The 16,833-nt window shown below is 40.5% G+C and overlaps 1 protein-coding gene across 5 annotated transcripts in view; it reads right to left on the bottom strand.

The window, feature by feature from the left end:
• Positions 1-16,683, bottom strand: part of adamtsl3 (ADAMTS-like 3) — a 235,733-nt gene extending 219,050 nt beyond the window's left edge. For all 5 annotated transcript variants that reach the window (XM_076727218.1, XM_076727300.1, XM_076727446.1 and 2 more), the window contains exons 1-2: positions 16,398-16,683; positions 12,894-13,005 (exon numbers count right to left, since the gene is read on the bottom strand). In XM_076727218.1, coding sequence (XP_076583333.1) covers positions 12,894-12,959 — 66 coding nt within the window. In that variant the 5' untranslated portion in view covers positions 12,960-13,005; positions 16,398-16,683. The remainder of the gene's footprint in view (positions 1-12,893; positions 13,006-16,397) is intronic.
• Between the last annotated feature and the right edge of the window lie 150 nt (positions 16,684-16,833).

The following is a 16,833-nucleotide window of genomic DNA, read 5'->3' as shown; positions in this document are numbered from 1 at the left end:
TGATAACAGCAGCAGGTTGAACCTACTGAGCAGGTCATATGGTCAAAATTACATTATTCCAGATGGATATCTTAATGGTTCCTCATCTGCGTTTGGGTTTTCTTTAAACACAGCTGCTTCTCAGAGGACTGGGGGTGGGATGATTGACACTGACAGCCTGCTCCTGGCTTTAGTGCTATTGCAGGTGAGGATCTAATGGACTTAACTCAGTCAAAGGTCACTGAAAAATCAAGTGCAGGTCATGCTGTCTGTCACTTCTTTTTTCCACACTGGGGTATGAACAATCTCCAACAACAAAATATAGAAAAGTTCATTCTGTGCACATGAAACTTGTTCAGAGTTGCTCAGGGGGGCTCACTCACGCAGTGCCATGACCCCATCTCTGATGTTCTCTTAAGATAAGCGACACCTCAACAGGCCATTGCTCTCATTAGTCATTGCCAACCTGAGATTCCTGGCACACCAGCAGCTTTGGAGGATTTTACACAATTACACAATTTAGAAATAAATGTTAATTTGGCTCTATTAAACAGAGAATCCTCATTCTTCTCCTGACAGTTTTGAGAAGGATGAATATCTTTTCATTCTCCCTCCCTGTATTAAAAGTTCAAATCCTTCAGTTTCCATTATCCACTGCAGAAATCTCATTGGTAAGATTTATGATAATTCTACTTTATTACAGCTTGGGACTTATGTTTGTTTTATTTTTCTTTCAATTATGCCTATTTTTGTATGAAGTTTTTGTTGGATTGGGGGCGGCTGTGGCTCAGGAAAAAAAAAAAAACCTGATCCTGCACCATCGGTTTTGTGAATCCATATGTACGTCGCTTTGGATAAAAGCGTCTGCCAAATGACTAATTGTAAGTGTAATTCGATGTTTGTGTCTGAAAAACAAACTACAGGTCACGAGATGATCTGTTCTTCAGACATTATATAAGTTTTTGCAGAAACGTACCCGGATGAAAGTTTTGATTACTGTCCATGGATATAAGTTATACAAAAGAGAAAGGGAAAAATATGGCGATGGATTTGCATTTTATGGTCAGGAGCACATCCCTCTTGTGCTAACAAAAGATATGAGTACTGACGTTGAACTAATATGGCTGTGGATTCACCCTCCATATAGCAAGCCTAGTTTAGTTGTTTGTGGTTACAGACCACCCAGTTCTGTTGAGAACTACTTGGACAAAATATGCAAAAAATCTGGATATAGTGGAGATGCCACCCTCATACAATTGTTGCACCCCCGCCCACCCCACCCCCCAAAGTGAGCCACCCCCACTCCCCCATGGTATATGCATAATAAGCTTCTCAGATGCTGCCCAGACACCAGTGTTTTGAGGCACCACTTAGTATGGCCCTTGAAGAATCTTTGAAAAATTGAAATGGCAGTTGATCAGAAGAATGTTCCTGAGCCCTTTTTCTAGTCCCTGGCTGCTTTCTGCATTTCCTCCATCATTAAGATGTCATCATTTCTACACACAACGACAATAGCAAACTGCATTCCCTTTCCCTTTCCTCATAGCTCGTTGGCATCACAGACAATGCTCTTTTCAGAGAAAGATGAAAGGAAAAGCTTGTTTTTTTCATCCAGTTGCTGCTTGTAAGTACAGAGATGTTGGTGAGGGAATGAGGATGGGATAATGGCTGGGTCCACGGCCTGCAGGATGGGTGAGAGGGGAAAAGGCACAGCTTGTACTGTAGATGGGTTATGTTTGAACAGCTGCCTCTGCAGCAAGCATGACAGGAAGAGGTTGGTACCAGAAAGGCCAAGCCAACAGGAAACATACAAATAGGCACAAGTAGAGTGCAGCTCTCACTTTGTTAGTTGAGTTTTTCCTGTGAGGTAAGAAGTGAACCATTTGACAGCAATATATCTGAATCCCATGCACTGTAGCTTTGACAACATTATGGTATGATTCAGTGTGTCCAAATTTTGTCTGATTAAGTACTCCTCAACCTGTTCAAACACAAGACAAGCCTTACTATTCTTAAAAAGGGGAACAACCCCTAGACCTTTTCAGTTCACATGGGAATTTACCCTGACTTATAGATACATTTACAACCAGGGTTCTAAATTAACTTTTTTGATCACCAGCCAATGTGGCTGGTGACCTTCTAAAGTTACCAGCCAATCAGAATTTCCACTAGCCAAATTTTTTCTCGGTGAAAATAAGAGATTATGAGTGCCACTGAATACATTTGATCATTTTATTTACATTGTTGGCATGAAAAATGCACAGAAAGTACAACACATGAAACAAAATATACACAGAAAGTGCAAACATTTAATTTATACAAACAAAAAATGCTGTCATATTAATTATTTTATAGAAGACATTTTTTCAGTAAGTATTTAGTATCATTACATTCCTAATAAAATGTATTTTTCCTTTCAACTTAAAGTGTTTCTGCTTTCCTTCTTTAATAAGAAATATATATAAGTAACAGCCATGACTTAAACACTTGCAAAAAATTGCATTGGTAATAAATTGAATTATGTATGTACAACTAGAAAACACAAATAGTGCAGCAGTCAGTATTGCAGACTCCTTCGGCTCTCCTGATGACTTCGGGCACTCATGGTCCTTTACTGCCTCGACTTTAAAATTATTAGTCCCCACCACAAAATTATTCGTCTTGTTTTTTTCTTTCGTGTACATGCGGCAATCCTTACAAAACATGACGGCATTTTCGTGATCAAACACAAGCCATTCACGACCTGTCAGCCATTTAGCGTTAAACTTTCTTTTCTTCGTTTCGCACGCTTTGTCGACATTCTCATCCCCTGCCTCCTTCCTCTTCTCGCCCCCAGACGTCTGTCCCAACCACCGCAGCATTTAGTTTAACTTTACTTTTTACTTTTAGCTAGCTCAGTCTCCTTTTTTACAGTTTATACGCCGCCGTTCATTCTTCTTCTTCTTCTTTGTGTTTGCGTTTCCGTGGTTTCTCGCGCCGGTTGCACTACAGACTGTAGTGTGCCTGCGCACAGCCAATGGGCGTCTTGGACGTCATCACGTAGCATTACGACAGTGTTCATGGGAAATGTAGGACGGACTGTCAGGGGGACAAATGACCGAGAACTGTAGAGCGGCTCTGACATGATTGCCTAATGCATTACCGGCCAAATTGGCTAGTAAGTTTTTATTTACACCCGCCAATATGAATTTTAACCCGCATTTGGCGGGTTGGCGGGTGTTAATTTAGAACCCTGTTTACAACATGGGGAATGACATTAGAAATTACACTGGGACTATCCCTCAGAAATCTTGTTCGAATAAGAGCCAAGCTAGTTGCTTTGTTTGCAGGTAATGCAGACAGACACGTCCTTACCGTCTCCACTGAAACAAGATTTATCTCAAGTACTTCAGGAACAATAAATAATTCACAAATGATATTCCATGTATATCCCTGAGCCACAAGGCAACTTCGCAACCAAACTAACAGCAACAGTTGTAAAAAATCTTCTAGCAGTTTGGGCAATAACCACCTGGGTTGCCATGAATCCAATATTTTGCCTGCGAATTGTTTGGGCCAAGACACTGGGGAATGTCTCCTGAAAGCAGAAGAAAAATAGACTGGTGATGAAAACTTCATTGCGATCTCCCAAATGTTTTCCCTCAGCGTTCACTGAAGACTGGCAGTCTTTGCCCCGAAGCTCTTGACAAATGCACAAATTTCATGATAATCAAGTCTGTTATATTTAACTGTAAACCTATGAGTTTTAAAAACATCATATAAACTAACAATGCTGACACCACCACAGACACCCTGCAGCATCTTGGATTTACCCTTTGCATTACTATACATAACAATTTTTTTCCGTTGTCTGTTCTTTGCTCCTCTCCTGTTTCGATGATGCAAATAAACAAGTTCTGTTCTTTTCTTTCTTTCTTCCAATATTTCTACTTACAAAACAAATTGTTGTAAAATATCAGTGACAAAAAGAGGGGGTATGTTAGGTCAAATTCAGGAAAAGAGAAAGAGAAAATCAGCCAAGCTCTAAATCCTGCAGCACGCCTAGAAAAACACCCAGACAACAAAGGGCAATCAGGCGTGATTCTGATCCCACATCTGCTTGTGATAATCCATGCAACTAGCCAAGCGTGCACCCTATCCCTCCACCACCATGACCCCGATCTCATCTACACCCAATCTGCCCAGTTTGTCCACTGTGCTCACAACATTCCTTCACCTCTCAATTTACCACACAAAGTCTGGTCATTGAATTCAACTCTTCACATAGTAGATATAAATGTATTCCATGAGAAAGTTTACTCATTCTTCACCAAGCAAATATAAATGATGTGTTCACAGATCTATGCAGCTACCTGCAGAACACTAAACACTACAGCTGACAGACCTCCGTAATGATTACTTAAATGATATCTTATTAATTACATCTGTGTAAGCCGTTCTCTGTCCTTGCAGGAGCTCTGATTAATTCTTTGTACTGAACAATAAACTGAAAATAACAGATTATTACCCTCATTTATATGTCTTTCACAAATGTAATAGTAGCTGTTTCAGCCTTCAGACTGTTTCCAGGATCTGTGGGGAGACTCCACGGCAAACTTGAAGTCAACTTTAGGGCTAACCACGATCACCATACTCAGCTGCTGGTACTGTACACAAAACTCTGGAACTCTCTTTGCTTCCTGAGGAGCATGTATTTTCTGTCAAACTGCAGCTCTTACTGAATGTTCATTGTCACATTCATCATTTGACTCGGCTTTGACGCTCAGCATACCTGCTTCTCTGGGCTGAGCCACACTGTCTCACTCCTGCACACTCAACCAAACACACCACAGTGCTTTAAAAGTCACTCTATTTTCAACAGTATTTTTATTTAGCGTTGTTTTGTTTTGTACTGTGTTGACTGACACCAAGGTGTGCCCACACAACCAACTTGGCATCTTTTCCTCTTTATTAGTATTTTCCTCTTCAAATGCCCACAGCTGCATACCAACAACATTGGAGTTGTTTCACCAGAGCTGAACAGGATGTACATGGTTAATTACATCGCATTAAACTGCTTGGTGGAACAATGCTGATTCAACTTACTAAATGAACACACAACAAAATGGAAGTTAGAGCAGGGGTGGGGAACGTCTGGCCTTGAAGTAAAAGGCAAGTCGGTGTGCCTATGGAAGTTTTTTTTTATCACAATGATGATGAAAAGGGACAATTCCGAGTGTCGTTACAGCTACAAACATGCTAAACTGGATGAGCTGCAAGGACAAATGCACTTGGATAAAGTTAATGCTCTTCAGGAGAGTTTGGATAACCAACAAGCAGCTTTCACAAGACAACATTCTGACGGAGACAGTGTTATAGCTGAAACCTCATCCAGACGGAGAATGTGTGAAGTAAGTGTTTGTGTGATTTGGCCTTCATGGTGGACATTACCAAGTACCTATCAGAGCTGAATATTACTAAGTACCTCTCAGAGCTGACTTTAAAGCTCCAGCAGCTGCAAGTGAAATTACAGCTGTGGCAAGTGCAACTGGAAAGAGGTAACACAGCGCATTTTCCTATTCTGCAAGAACAAAAGCCTGATATGACACCCCAATATGCTGCTGACTGTGAAAACTCCTTCAGGCATTGGATGGGAGGTTCCAGGACATGACAACAAAACAAAACAAAAGGAATTGAAAATATTTGCTAAATTGTTCAATGTGGAACCAGCAGATGTGCCTGACAACCTAGGTACAACAACCTCCAAAGTTCTATAAACTGTGTGTAGGGTTATCCATTTCTGAGAAGACTTGTGCTAAAGTTTGCATCTCTGATTGGGACAACCTACTACTGTGAGCAGTTCTTTTGAAAATTGACCCCTGCAAAGAATCAGTTCCACTCAAGACTGACTGACCCAAACCTGGAAGACCAGCTGCAAGTACCAGCATCATCATCATCATCATCACTACCATCTGGCATCAGGTGTCCCGCCAAACAGAAGCAGTGCCAGCCATTGGAGGTCAGTGTAGTATATGTGTTAAATAAGTTAGTGTGGCCCTTGAAGAATGTTTTAAAAAAATGAAATGGCCATTGATAGTGGAAAGGTTCCCCACCTCGGCTTAGAGGATTAGATTCATTTTTGTACTTTTAAAAAGGCAGTTAATATGAAAGAATGAATTATCAAACATACTGACATGACTGAAAATAGATCAGTTACAAAGTCATAATGTTTACTTTAATTATTTTCAGAAATCTTTTGAAGTCCTAGGTTGCTTCCTCAGTTGTAGTGTGGTCCTGACGCAGGGAAAAAAGATCCACTTTTGCCTTTTAGTTCTTTGTCTGTGTGTGTGTGTGTGTGTGTGTGTGTCTATGTGTGCCCATGTATTATTCATGTTTAAGGTTAGGTTAGGTTAAGGTTGGGGTTAGGGTTAGGTAAGTAGTGGTTATAGTTTTGTTTAGGGTAAGTCTCTAGGATATGAATGAAAGTCCATGTAATGTCCCCAAAAGTGATGAAAACCTAATGTGTGTGTGTGTGTGTGTGTGTGTGTGTGTGTGTGTGTGTTTGTTTGTTTGTTTCTTCAGATTGAGTTGTAAACAAACTACGGGCTTGAGACTGGACGGTAACTCATTCATTGCACAGTTTTGTCATCCTGCACCATCAGCACTAAATGGACCCACATAGGCAAATCAAATTCTGGTGACAGCATACCATGCTTTCATCTTTTCCTCTCTAGTTTCACAAAGAGCTTCCAAAAATTAAATACGGTCATTATAAGCAGAGACTGCTACTGAACCACATATTAATATCATAATTAATGGCAAACAGGGCGGCACGGTGGCGCAGCAGGTAGTGCGCGTGCCACACAGCAAGGAGGTCGCTAGAAACAAAAACTGCAGCTTGTCTTGTAATATTACAGGGGGACAGTTACTGTGTGACTGCTGCATTTCACTCACTTTTTAATAAAGAACTGCTAAAATACATGACACGACACAAGCTTAATATGCCTCCATTTTAACTCCTTTTCCCTCACTAACATGGCAGAGAAAATCTTGCACTCACATAGCGACATGTATAAGTGTAACCATGGTTACCAAATGATCTTGTCTAATTATCCATAGACATCACTTGGGACATTGATTCCTTGACAGTAACCATGATCAAGAGTTGGCTTTAAAAGTTGTTTAGCTTTTGAATTTGATCTGCATCATATATTTACTTTGACAGAATCCTGTGGTTGGTCCATTTACATTAAGACCACAAACAAACTGCACAAGAGTCCACTTAGAGGCAGTCTTAGTCTGGTTGAGTTCGACTGCCAGCTTTCACACCAGCCAACAAACCAAACCAAATGAGTTTGTTTCAAGGGCCTGGGTTTGCATGTGGATGATAGGGATGTGTTCCAACCAATATTTGAGCAAACTTGCATTACCTTTGGAGTGAGGTCATGTTAGATAATTGCGATGTGCTCTCCCAAGAGGCTATCCTTCCAAGATGACCAGTTTAAGAATGTCATGCTGGTAGCTGAAAGAGAGGGGGCCTGAAGGTTCATGTCATATGCAAGAGCTGATCAGCTGATCAGAGCAAATTTAGTCTTTCAGATAATTTTCTCTCTTTCCTTTTGTGTCTGCACTGCACAGCAAATACAATGTAATTTAGTCCATACCATGCTTTGTAAATAAAGTGCATGATGCCCCAAAAAAGAGAAAGGACAGCAGGAGCTTTTTCACAACCCAGAGCACAAGTAATAGGTGGTAAACTAACTAGACATGTTGTTTTAAAATGAAAACCTGCCTCCAATGTGGAAAATTGGGCCAACAGGTGTTAGCTAACTGTGTTAGCAAGCGTTAATTAGCAAGGTAACCCAGGCGTCCTTCAAGGAACAGTGAAAATGTCATGTGAAAACAGTGCTCTCAGAGGATTGGACACTCACAAGTAGAATACTAAGCTGTGTTGGATTGTGGGTTTGGGCTCTCAGCCTCTTCTGAACACCAGCTCATCATCTAGTTTTTTTTTTTCTTTTTTGTCTTTGCTGAGATGCCCTTCACATTGTTATTGCTGCTGCCAACATGAGCGTCTCATAGAATCTCTCTGTCCAAATGCTGAAAAACAGAGTTTAGTCAAATCCAATCTTCAAAAGTGTGCTGTGCTCACATCTACAAAGACCTGGTGGAAGAAAACAAACAACAAGCACACCCCTCATGGAGCAGCCACCACAGGCTGCAGACACAGCTGCTTCATGTCATTTTTCAGATTAAATTATGTCAAGTTTACTATGCTTACTACTGGAAGAATACCACAAAACACACACATACATGCACAAAACACACACAGTTCACAACTTATGCCTTTTTTTTCAGAGTGAGAGCAGAGGCTCATGTGAGTGTGAGTCTAACTGGAAGGCAGGGTGGACAGCCTTGAAGGACACACCTGTCTAACTCACTCTGCTGTCTTTTCATTCTGCTAACTTCAGTCCCTTCATATCACCTCTGCACAAAAACAACAACAACAATAAAAATACATTACTACAAAAAGGGAAAAAATATATATCATATACATAACCCAATATGCCATATGCACCTTGCTTGGTTGTTGTGTTAAATGTTAAACAGCCAGTGTTCTGTAATAATGCCACATCATATACCTCTTAAATTATACATCAAAACACATGAACTGTATAAACATTCACTCACCACAATAGGCACATTATACTAGCACATTGCAAACATATACTATATTGCCAAAAGTATTCACTCACCCATCCAAATAATTGAAATCAGGTGTTCCAATCACTTCCATGGCCACAGGTGTATAAAATCAAGCACCAAGGCATGCAGACTGTTTCTACAATCATTTGTGAAAGAATAGGTTGCTCTCAGGAGCTCAGTGAATTCCAGTGTGGTACTGTGATAGGATGCCACCTGTGCAGGAAGTCCAGTTGTGAAATTTCCTCGCTCCTAAATATTCCACAGTCATCTGTCAGTGGTATTATAACAAAGTGGAAGCAATTGGGAATGACAGCAACTCAGCCACAAAGTGGTGGCCCACGTAAAATGATGGAGTGGGGTCAGTGGATGCTGAGGCGCATAGTGCGCAGAGGTCGCCAATTTTCTGCAGAGTCAAACATTACAGGCTTCCAAACTTTATGTGGCCTTCACATTAGCTCAAGAACAGTGCGTAGAGAACTTCATGGAATGGTTTTCCATGGCCGAGCAGCTGCATCCAAGCCATACATCACCAAGTGCAATGCAAAACATTGCATGCAGTGGTGTAAAGCACGTCACCACTGGACTCTAGAGCACTGGAGACACGTTCTCTGGAGTGACAAATCGTGCTTCACCATCTGTCGATCTGACGAGTCTGGGTTTGGCAGTTGCCAGGAGAACGGTACTTGTCTGAATGCATTGTGCCAAGTGTTAAGTTTGGTGGAGGGGGGATTATGGTGAGGGGTTGTTTTTCAGGAGCTGGGCTTGGCCCCTTAGTTCCAGTGAAAGGAACTCTGAATGCTTCAGGATACCAAAAGATTTTGGACAATTCCATGCGTCCAACTTTGTGGGAACAGTTTGAGGATGGCCCCTTCCTGTTCCAACATGACTGTGCACCAGTGCACAAAGCAAGGTCCATAAAGACATGGATGAGAGAGTTTGGTGTGGATGAACTTGACTGGCCTGCACAGAGTCATGACCTCAACCCAGTAGAACACCTTTGGGATGAATTAGACTGACAGCCAGGCCTTCTCGTCCAGTGTGTGACCTCACAAATGCACTTCAGAAAGAATGGTCAAAAATTCCCATAGACACACTGCTAAACCTTGTGGAAAGCCCTACCAAAAGAGTTCAAGCTGTTATAGCCACAAAAGGTGGACCGACGTCATAATAAACCCTATGGATTAAGAATGGGATGTCACTTAAGTTCATATGCGAGTCAAGGCAGGTGAGCCAATACTTTTGGCTATACAGTGTACATAGCATATACATGTGAAGATGTATGCATATCTACCCTAATATATGCATGCAAACAGTGTATTGTGGGCATAAACATGCATAATCAACCTAGGTACCTATAGTGCTTCAATCTCAACATCATGCTCACCCAAGCTGAAACAGCCCAGATATCACCCCACTAAAGCACCATTGTGTTTCATTTGTTGAAGCAATCGTAGATGTTTACTAGAGATTCACTAGAGAAACAGTGGGGGCTTATGCAGCTCCTTCAGTAACAGACTGCTGTATCCAGTCTGTAAGAAAGAGTGCTACCGCAGGTCCTTCATCCCAACACCTGTCAGACTGTTTAACTCCAGCATCATGTAATGCAGCACTGTGTTGATGCTGTCTTTCTACATCATAAACCTACTGTTTTTACTGCACTACTGTTATCCATGCTAATATATGCTCACTTTATCCATTTCATCTGGTGCAATTTTTAATTTGTTCCTGATACTGGCAACGATATTTTTTAGAATCTGTACATATTGTACATAAACTCGTTCAATTTAATGTTATTTTTATGCAACAGTATTTCTCAAGTACAATTTCAATATGTGGCATTGGTAGTTTTTCTCATAAGAATATTGGCAATAGCATTTTTATGGACAGTAGTTTTTTTTATGGAAAGTAGCATTTTTATAACCTGTACATAATGTTCATATACACAGTTGATGTCTTTTTTTTTTTTTTTTTAAATCCTGCATCTTTTTTATCTTGACCCTTCTGAAGAACTTTTTTTTTTTTGCTGTTTTGCTTTTTTAATACTTGCTGGCTGTAATGACCTAATTTCCCCGGTGTGGGATCAATAAAGTCTCATCTTATTTTATCTTATCTTATCCAAGATAAGAGAGCTGGTGCAGTTCAATGATACTATTGCGAAAATCAAAAAATACAAAAGGTTTACGGCATAGTGAGGCAGTCAAGGGTCATAACTAGAAGGCAGCAGTCCAACACAGGCGACTAAATCCAAAACAAGCAGGCAACAATCCATAACCCAACATACAGCTAAATTAGGGAATGACATACCACCAAGTCTCTCAAGAGGGATCTCATGAAAAAAACTCTTAATTATTCCAAATGTATAAAATCATCCAATGTAGAGATTTGAAAAAAGATTGATGGATTAACAAAGGAAGGCACTGAAAAATGCACATGTACATGTGTATATTTCACAACTATACAGTATCAGGACTACTAAATTTGTGTATCTGATTCTGTACCGTCACTACTACTTTAAGGCCTCTATGTGTAGAATTTTTATGTGATTTTCTTAAACTGACTACTGGTTACACTGTTTTATTTTTTCATTTTTCTGAAATGCAGAATCAGCATTGAAAATCATTACTGATTACATTTTTGATTGTTGCACCATTTATTTCTGTGGTGTCTACCAGTGGAACATGAGTGACATGTCATCTTTGCCATATTCCACCGATGGCAAACCACAAATCAAAGTGGTATACCAGTCTGAATCAGCATATGACACTAAAACAAGAGTAGCATACAATTAGCCACGTTTCAATCTCAACATCACTCAAGAATTGGTACACTCTGTTTACTACCTATATCTGCTGGAGGATGTCAAAGTCATATGTTTTTAATTTGTACACATAATGGCTTTAAGAAAACATCTTAAGTACTTCATTGATGGGAAATGTAGAGCAGGTTAAAAAATAGAATATCACAATGATAGCAATAATAAAGCATTAAGTTATGCAATGCAAAGTTCTTCTCACACAACTCTGCAATACTGCTTATTTGTGTTTTTGATATCAAAACACAAATAAGCAGTATTGATTAATCTCAGATTTTCCCTAACAATTGATTATTTTACATTTTCACTTCCTGCATATTTACTCTTAGCTGTTCTTGCCTGTGTATTTGTTCATGACCACAACTGCTGTTTATGGTACAGAGTATTTTAAATAAGTATTTAATCTATATTGGATTTTTCAGATCAATTTTCAGTGTTTCAACACTGAAAATGTATGAGTATTGATTATTTCAGGTGGTGAATTAACCCTAAAAAACTTGATTTTTTATGTTTTAAAATAAAAAAGTACACTCCATGTGGATGAGTGTACAGTTCCTGAGCAGTGAACAACTTGTCCAAACCTCAAACTTAAAATCCCAGTTCACCAGAATAGCAAGCGATCAATAGTAAACACTGTAAGGTTTGAAGTCTCAGCCCCCTGAAAATAGATGAAACATATATTCCTGTTTCTCTAAAGGGTTCAGGCCAAACAAGGAAGTAAGTTAAAAAAAAAAAAAAAAAAAAAAAAAGCCAGCGCAAAAACACATCAATATGATTTTTTTTGTCCTCTCACAAACACTCATATAAACAGACTTGGCCCAAATAAAGATCCCTTTTCTGAGTTGATCATGGAGAACACCAGGTCCACAGCAGCCTATTGTCAGGGATTAAGTAGCTGCTATATTTGCCCGAGAAAATCCTGCACTAAGTAACGCTTCATATAAAGAGGTGACATTCACCCCAGCTCAAACACATGTACAAAAACTCCAGCAGGCTCTCCACATTGCCTCGAGGCCCTTTGACCTGTACAAGCAGTTTGATTTGGATGGGTCAGATCAAGTTAAGCAATAGAACTGACAGCAGCTGCAGTGTCAGAGGCAGGGTGCACAGTGTGTGAACTCTGACAACGTTCCTCTAATTGGGTCCATGTTCATTTTATTCACCAGTGAATGTGATGATCTGAATGAAAGTGACTTGGAGCCAGGTAGTCACAGCAGCAATCTACACTGAATGTACAGAGGTTCTGCTTGAAGCACATTGCGGGTCTACAATTGCACATCAGGAAGGTGCTCCTCATGTTTCATGCAGCCAAGACACAGAAAGAAAATAAAAAATCCAGTGCCTGGAATCATCTATCAACTAATGCTCACATCCATTCATCCATCCATCCATCCATCCATCCATCCATTTTCAGTACCTGGACAGATGAAAGTGTGAGGAAGATGAGGACGGTCCTCCAGAGGATGAATGACTCCATCTTCATCTCGATTTTTCCTCAGGTCAAGATCTACAACTGGGTGAGCCCCAACCTGTGGACAGCAAGAGTATACATCAAATTAAACCATTTTTGCAGCAGCACAGCTGTTGTAGTAGTCAGCAGATCAGATCACGTAGGCATAAGTCCATTCAAGGAAAACAAGCAGTAAGACCTTCAAATCATTCCAAAAAGTTACAGGTAACTTTAGACTTTAGACTGCTTCTTTATTGATCCCAATTTGGGAAATTATTGTGTTGCAGTAGCAATTAAACATACAGAGAAACACAGAATGTATACAACAATTTTTAAAAAAAATAGTAAACAAAAAATGACCAAAAAAATAAACAGGAATAAAAGCAGTTTGTTAAAAATAAAAATATAACTAAGTATAACTAAATATATAGTTCTATAATATGTATTATAATGTATAATACATATAATATTATGATAACAATAAAAATACAATATCACTAAGTATATAAACAAGTATTTACAGCAAAAAAATTGTGCAGTTTCAGATAAATAAATGTAAACCATAGACTGTATGTGTAATATTGCAGTAGTGCAGATAATGTGTAAAATATTGGGGTTTGTGAGGTTGGTGGATTAATTGTTTAAGTTACTGTTGTACAGTGTGATGGCTTGAGGCAGGAATGATTTCCCGAAGCGCTCCTTGTGACAGCAGGGCTGGAGCAGTCTACTGGAGAAAGAGCTCCGCTGTCTGTCCACGGGGTGGGGAAGAGGGTGTTCAGGGTTATCCATGATGGATAACAGTCTGTCCAGTGTCATCCTCTCCACCACCTCCTCAAAAGTGTCTAATTTGTAGCCAATAACGGAGCCGGCCTTGCTGATCAGTTTGTTCAGTCTGTTGGTGTCGCCGGCTCAGATGCTGCTCCCCCAGCACACTGCAGCAAAGAAGAGTGCACTGGCAACAACAGACTGGTAGAAGATCTCCAACATCTTGCTGCACAGGTTGAATGATCTGAACCTCCTCAGGAAATAGAGTCTGCTCATTCCCTTCTTGTAGACAGTGTTGATGTTAGTTTTCCAGTTCAGTCTGTTGTCGAGATGCACTCTGAGGTATTTGTAATCCTCCACCACTGTGACATTCTCCCCCAGAATGCACAGTGGTTGTGTGGTTGTCCTGTTCCTTCTGAAATCAACCACCATCTCCTTGGTCTTGGCCATGTTAAGCAGCAGGTGATTTCTACCAGACCATTCCACAAAATCTTCCACCACTGGTCTGTATTCCTCCTCTCATCCATCTTTTATACACCCCACCACCATTGAGTCGTCCAAGAACTTCTGTAGGTGGCACAATGAGGAGTTGTACTGGAAATCTGAGATGTACAAGGTGAAGAGAAAAGGAGACAGAACAGGCCCCTGTGGTGCTCCTGTACCATCAACGGACAGCAAGGATTGGTGTGAGGTTGCTTGATGTTGAACATGTTAAAATCCTGGCAGCATCATTTTGTATCAGCTGCAGTCTTTGCATGTTTCACTTGGTTTGCTAATACCAGAAAAAAGTGTGTTGAAATAGTCAAGTCTGGAGGAGATACAAGCATAGATGACCTTTAAGAGATCTCCGAATGAAAGGAATGGCGTGATTGGTTAAGTGCCTCAGCTGGATAAAGCAGGACTGCACCACTTAAGTCATCTGAGCATCAAAACATAACTCACAGTCAAAGATTACAGGTCTATTTTCTTAACATTGCTGGATAAAGCACGCAGACTAGATGAGAGGTCATTAATGATGCACATGCTGGGGCCGGAGAGGGTAATTCTAACTATTTCTGATTTGGATTCATTCAACAGCAGGAAATGTGTTGTACATCCAACTCTTAATTTCAGTAGGGCAAGTCAGGATGCAACGGTGGTACAAGGCTTTATCGGGACACACATTTGCATGTCATCCACATCCACACATTATTTGCCCCATGGGTAACATGTACATAGTTAATTAAAGGGGGACCCTGAATGGACCCCTGGGGAACCCCACAAAAGAGAGGAGCATGAGAGAAGGCATCTCCATGCATAACAGAGACCTGTTTTACAAGAGATGGACCAACCAAGTGGCCTGTCACTGACACCAATATGAATGTTTATAATTAGTTTGCAGTATGTTGCTTACATAAAATTCATGTAAGCACACAAGAAACTAAAATAATAAAGTCCGTCATGGGGCATCCTACTCAACCTGTGAAAACAGCAGCACAATCATGCCATCTGTGTTTGAAGTCTGAGAAAGTAACCCTGACACTGACAGTAATGTCACCTGTAATCATTGCTTTGGCTTGAAAACTACAAGTTTATGACAGAGTCAGTGTCTTTCACATTCCACAACCACAATGTGTGGAGTGAAGCTTGACCCATACCAGGGACTAAAAGTCAGGATATCTCTGCATCGATTCAGGTCATTCTTCAAAATCTGTCTCTCACGGGCACTTTTATGGAAGTGTGATACTATATCATGCATATAAACCACATAAACACTAGGTTGTAACTCAGGGGCCCTCTACATAATGGAGCCTCAAATTTTTTTTAAAGAACTTTATTTCACCGTGATCATTTCAGTTGGGAATCTACTGAGGTGGTGTGTAAAGCACTGGCAAACAAATTTGCAATTAACAAACCTACTACAAACACATGATGAACCATGAATCTAATTTAGGAATTACTCAGTGTGGATTTTTTAAATATTCTTTTTTATTACAAGACAAAAAATGAATATGAATTGATATTCAAACTTGATATAAAAATAATCATGTAAGTCATTCAATAGGCCTAGTAGAAAAATCCAAAGGTTACAGCCATATATAGGTTAGCTTCCTTTCATATGATGGTAAACTGAATCTCTTAAGAGTTTTTGGACTGTTTTCTCAGAAAAATAAGATATTTCAAAACAGTTTGGGAAATTGGGACTTTTTTGACGGAACACTTTTCATTGTTTTTGACATTTTACAGATTAAATGATAGATTATAAACACATGGGATTCATCCCGAACGCAAAGAATTGATATTTCCAGCCCTGTTAGTGAAGTCAAATTCACGGTGGCTGCACTGTCACGCAGCACTGGTCATATTGTGTGAGTATTATAGGAGATCTCGGCACGAACGGAAATTCACCTGCATCCAGAAACACTGTACAGTGCCACGGCGACAGCAGGGGGCTGAGCCGCCTGCTTCCATGTCTGTTTGTTTTTCTGCAAGTAAGCAGTGATACCATGACGCCTGTGCGAGGACCGCCGTGAGCTTTTAAGTTACGATGCGTATAGCGATGCCTCCACACCATGACTGTTTGTGGCACCAAACGCATCAGCGGCATCGTGTCCTGACGGTGTGACTTTGGCATAAACCGGTCTTACTGGGAGGCTGCATCGCAGGTTAATGGCGGTGCTCTAAAACTGATGTGAGTGTTCGTTTGGGGACAAATAAACACCTTACCTTCAGAGGAGGGCGGGGGCGGGAGGGTCCTATGCGCTCATATGGAGATGCAACATCAGTTACTGTCCAAAAACAGTCCTCTTATATTCCGAGCCCCAGTCCCCTGTGTCCACACACCAAGCCGAGCACAGAAACGTCCAAGAAAAGACAAAGAGAGACCGATGAGGTGTCAGAGAGATCAACACGCGGGGACTTTGTGTCTCTGGTGAAGTGTCTCCAGAATCAGAGCGGCGCACAGCTAGTCTGCCTGCATGACACATAACTTGGGACCAGAGTCAAGTTAGACAGAGGTATACAACTTCCGCTTGCCACTTTCAAAGTAAAACACGACGGACTCTGCCCCCCTGCTCTAATAACCTTTTAATGCATGCATAAAGGTACATTAGGATGAAATGTGGGTTTTGTGGGTACAAAGTGGATGTGGGCTTGAACTAGG

This window comes from Chaetodon auriga, chromosome 1, assembly GCF_051107435.1.
Source record: "Chaetodon auriga isolate fChaAug3 chromosome 1, fChaAug3.hap1, whole genome shotgun sequence".
NCBI classification, from domain to species: domain Eukaryota; kingdom Metazoa; phylum Chordata; class Actinopteri; order Chaetodontiformes; family Chaetodontidae; genus Chaetodon; species Chaetodon auriga.
Note: the sequence above shows the minus strand (reverse complement) of the source record. Positions and strands in the feature narration are given on the sequence as shown.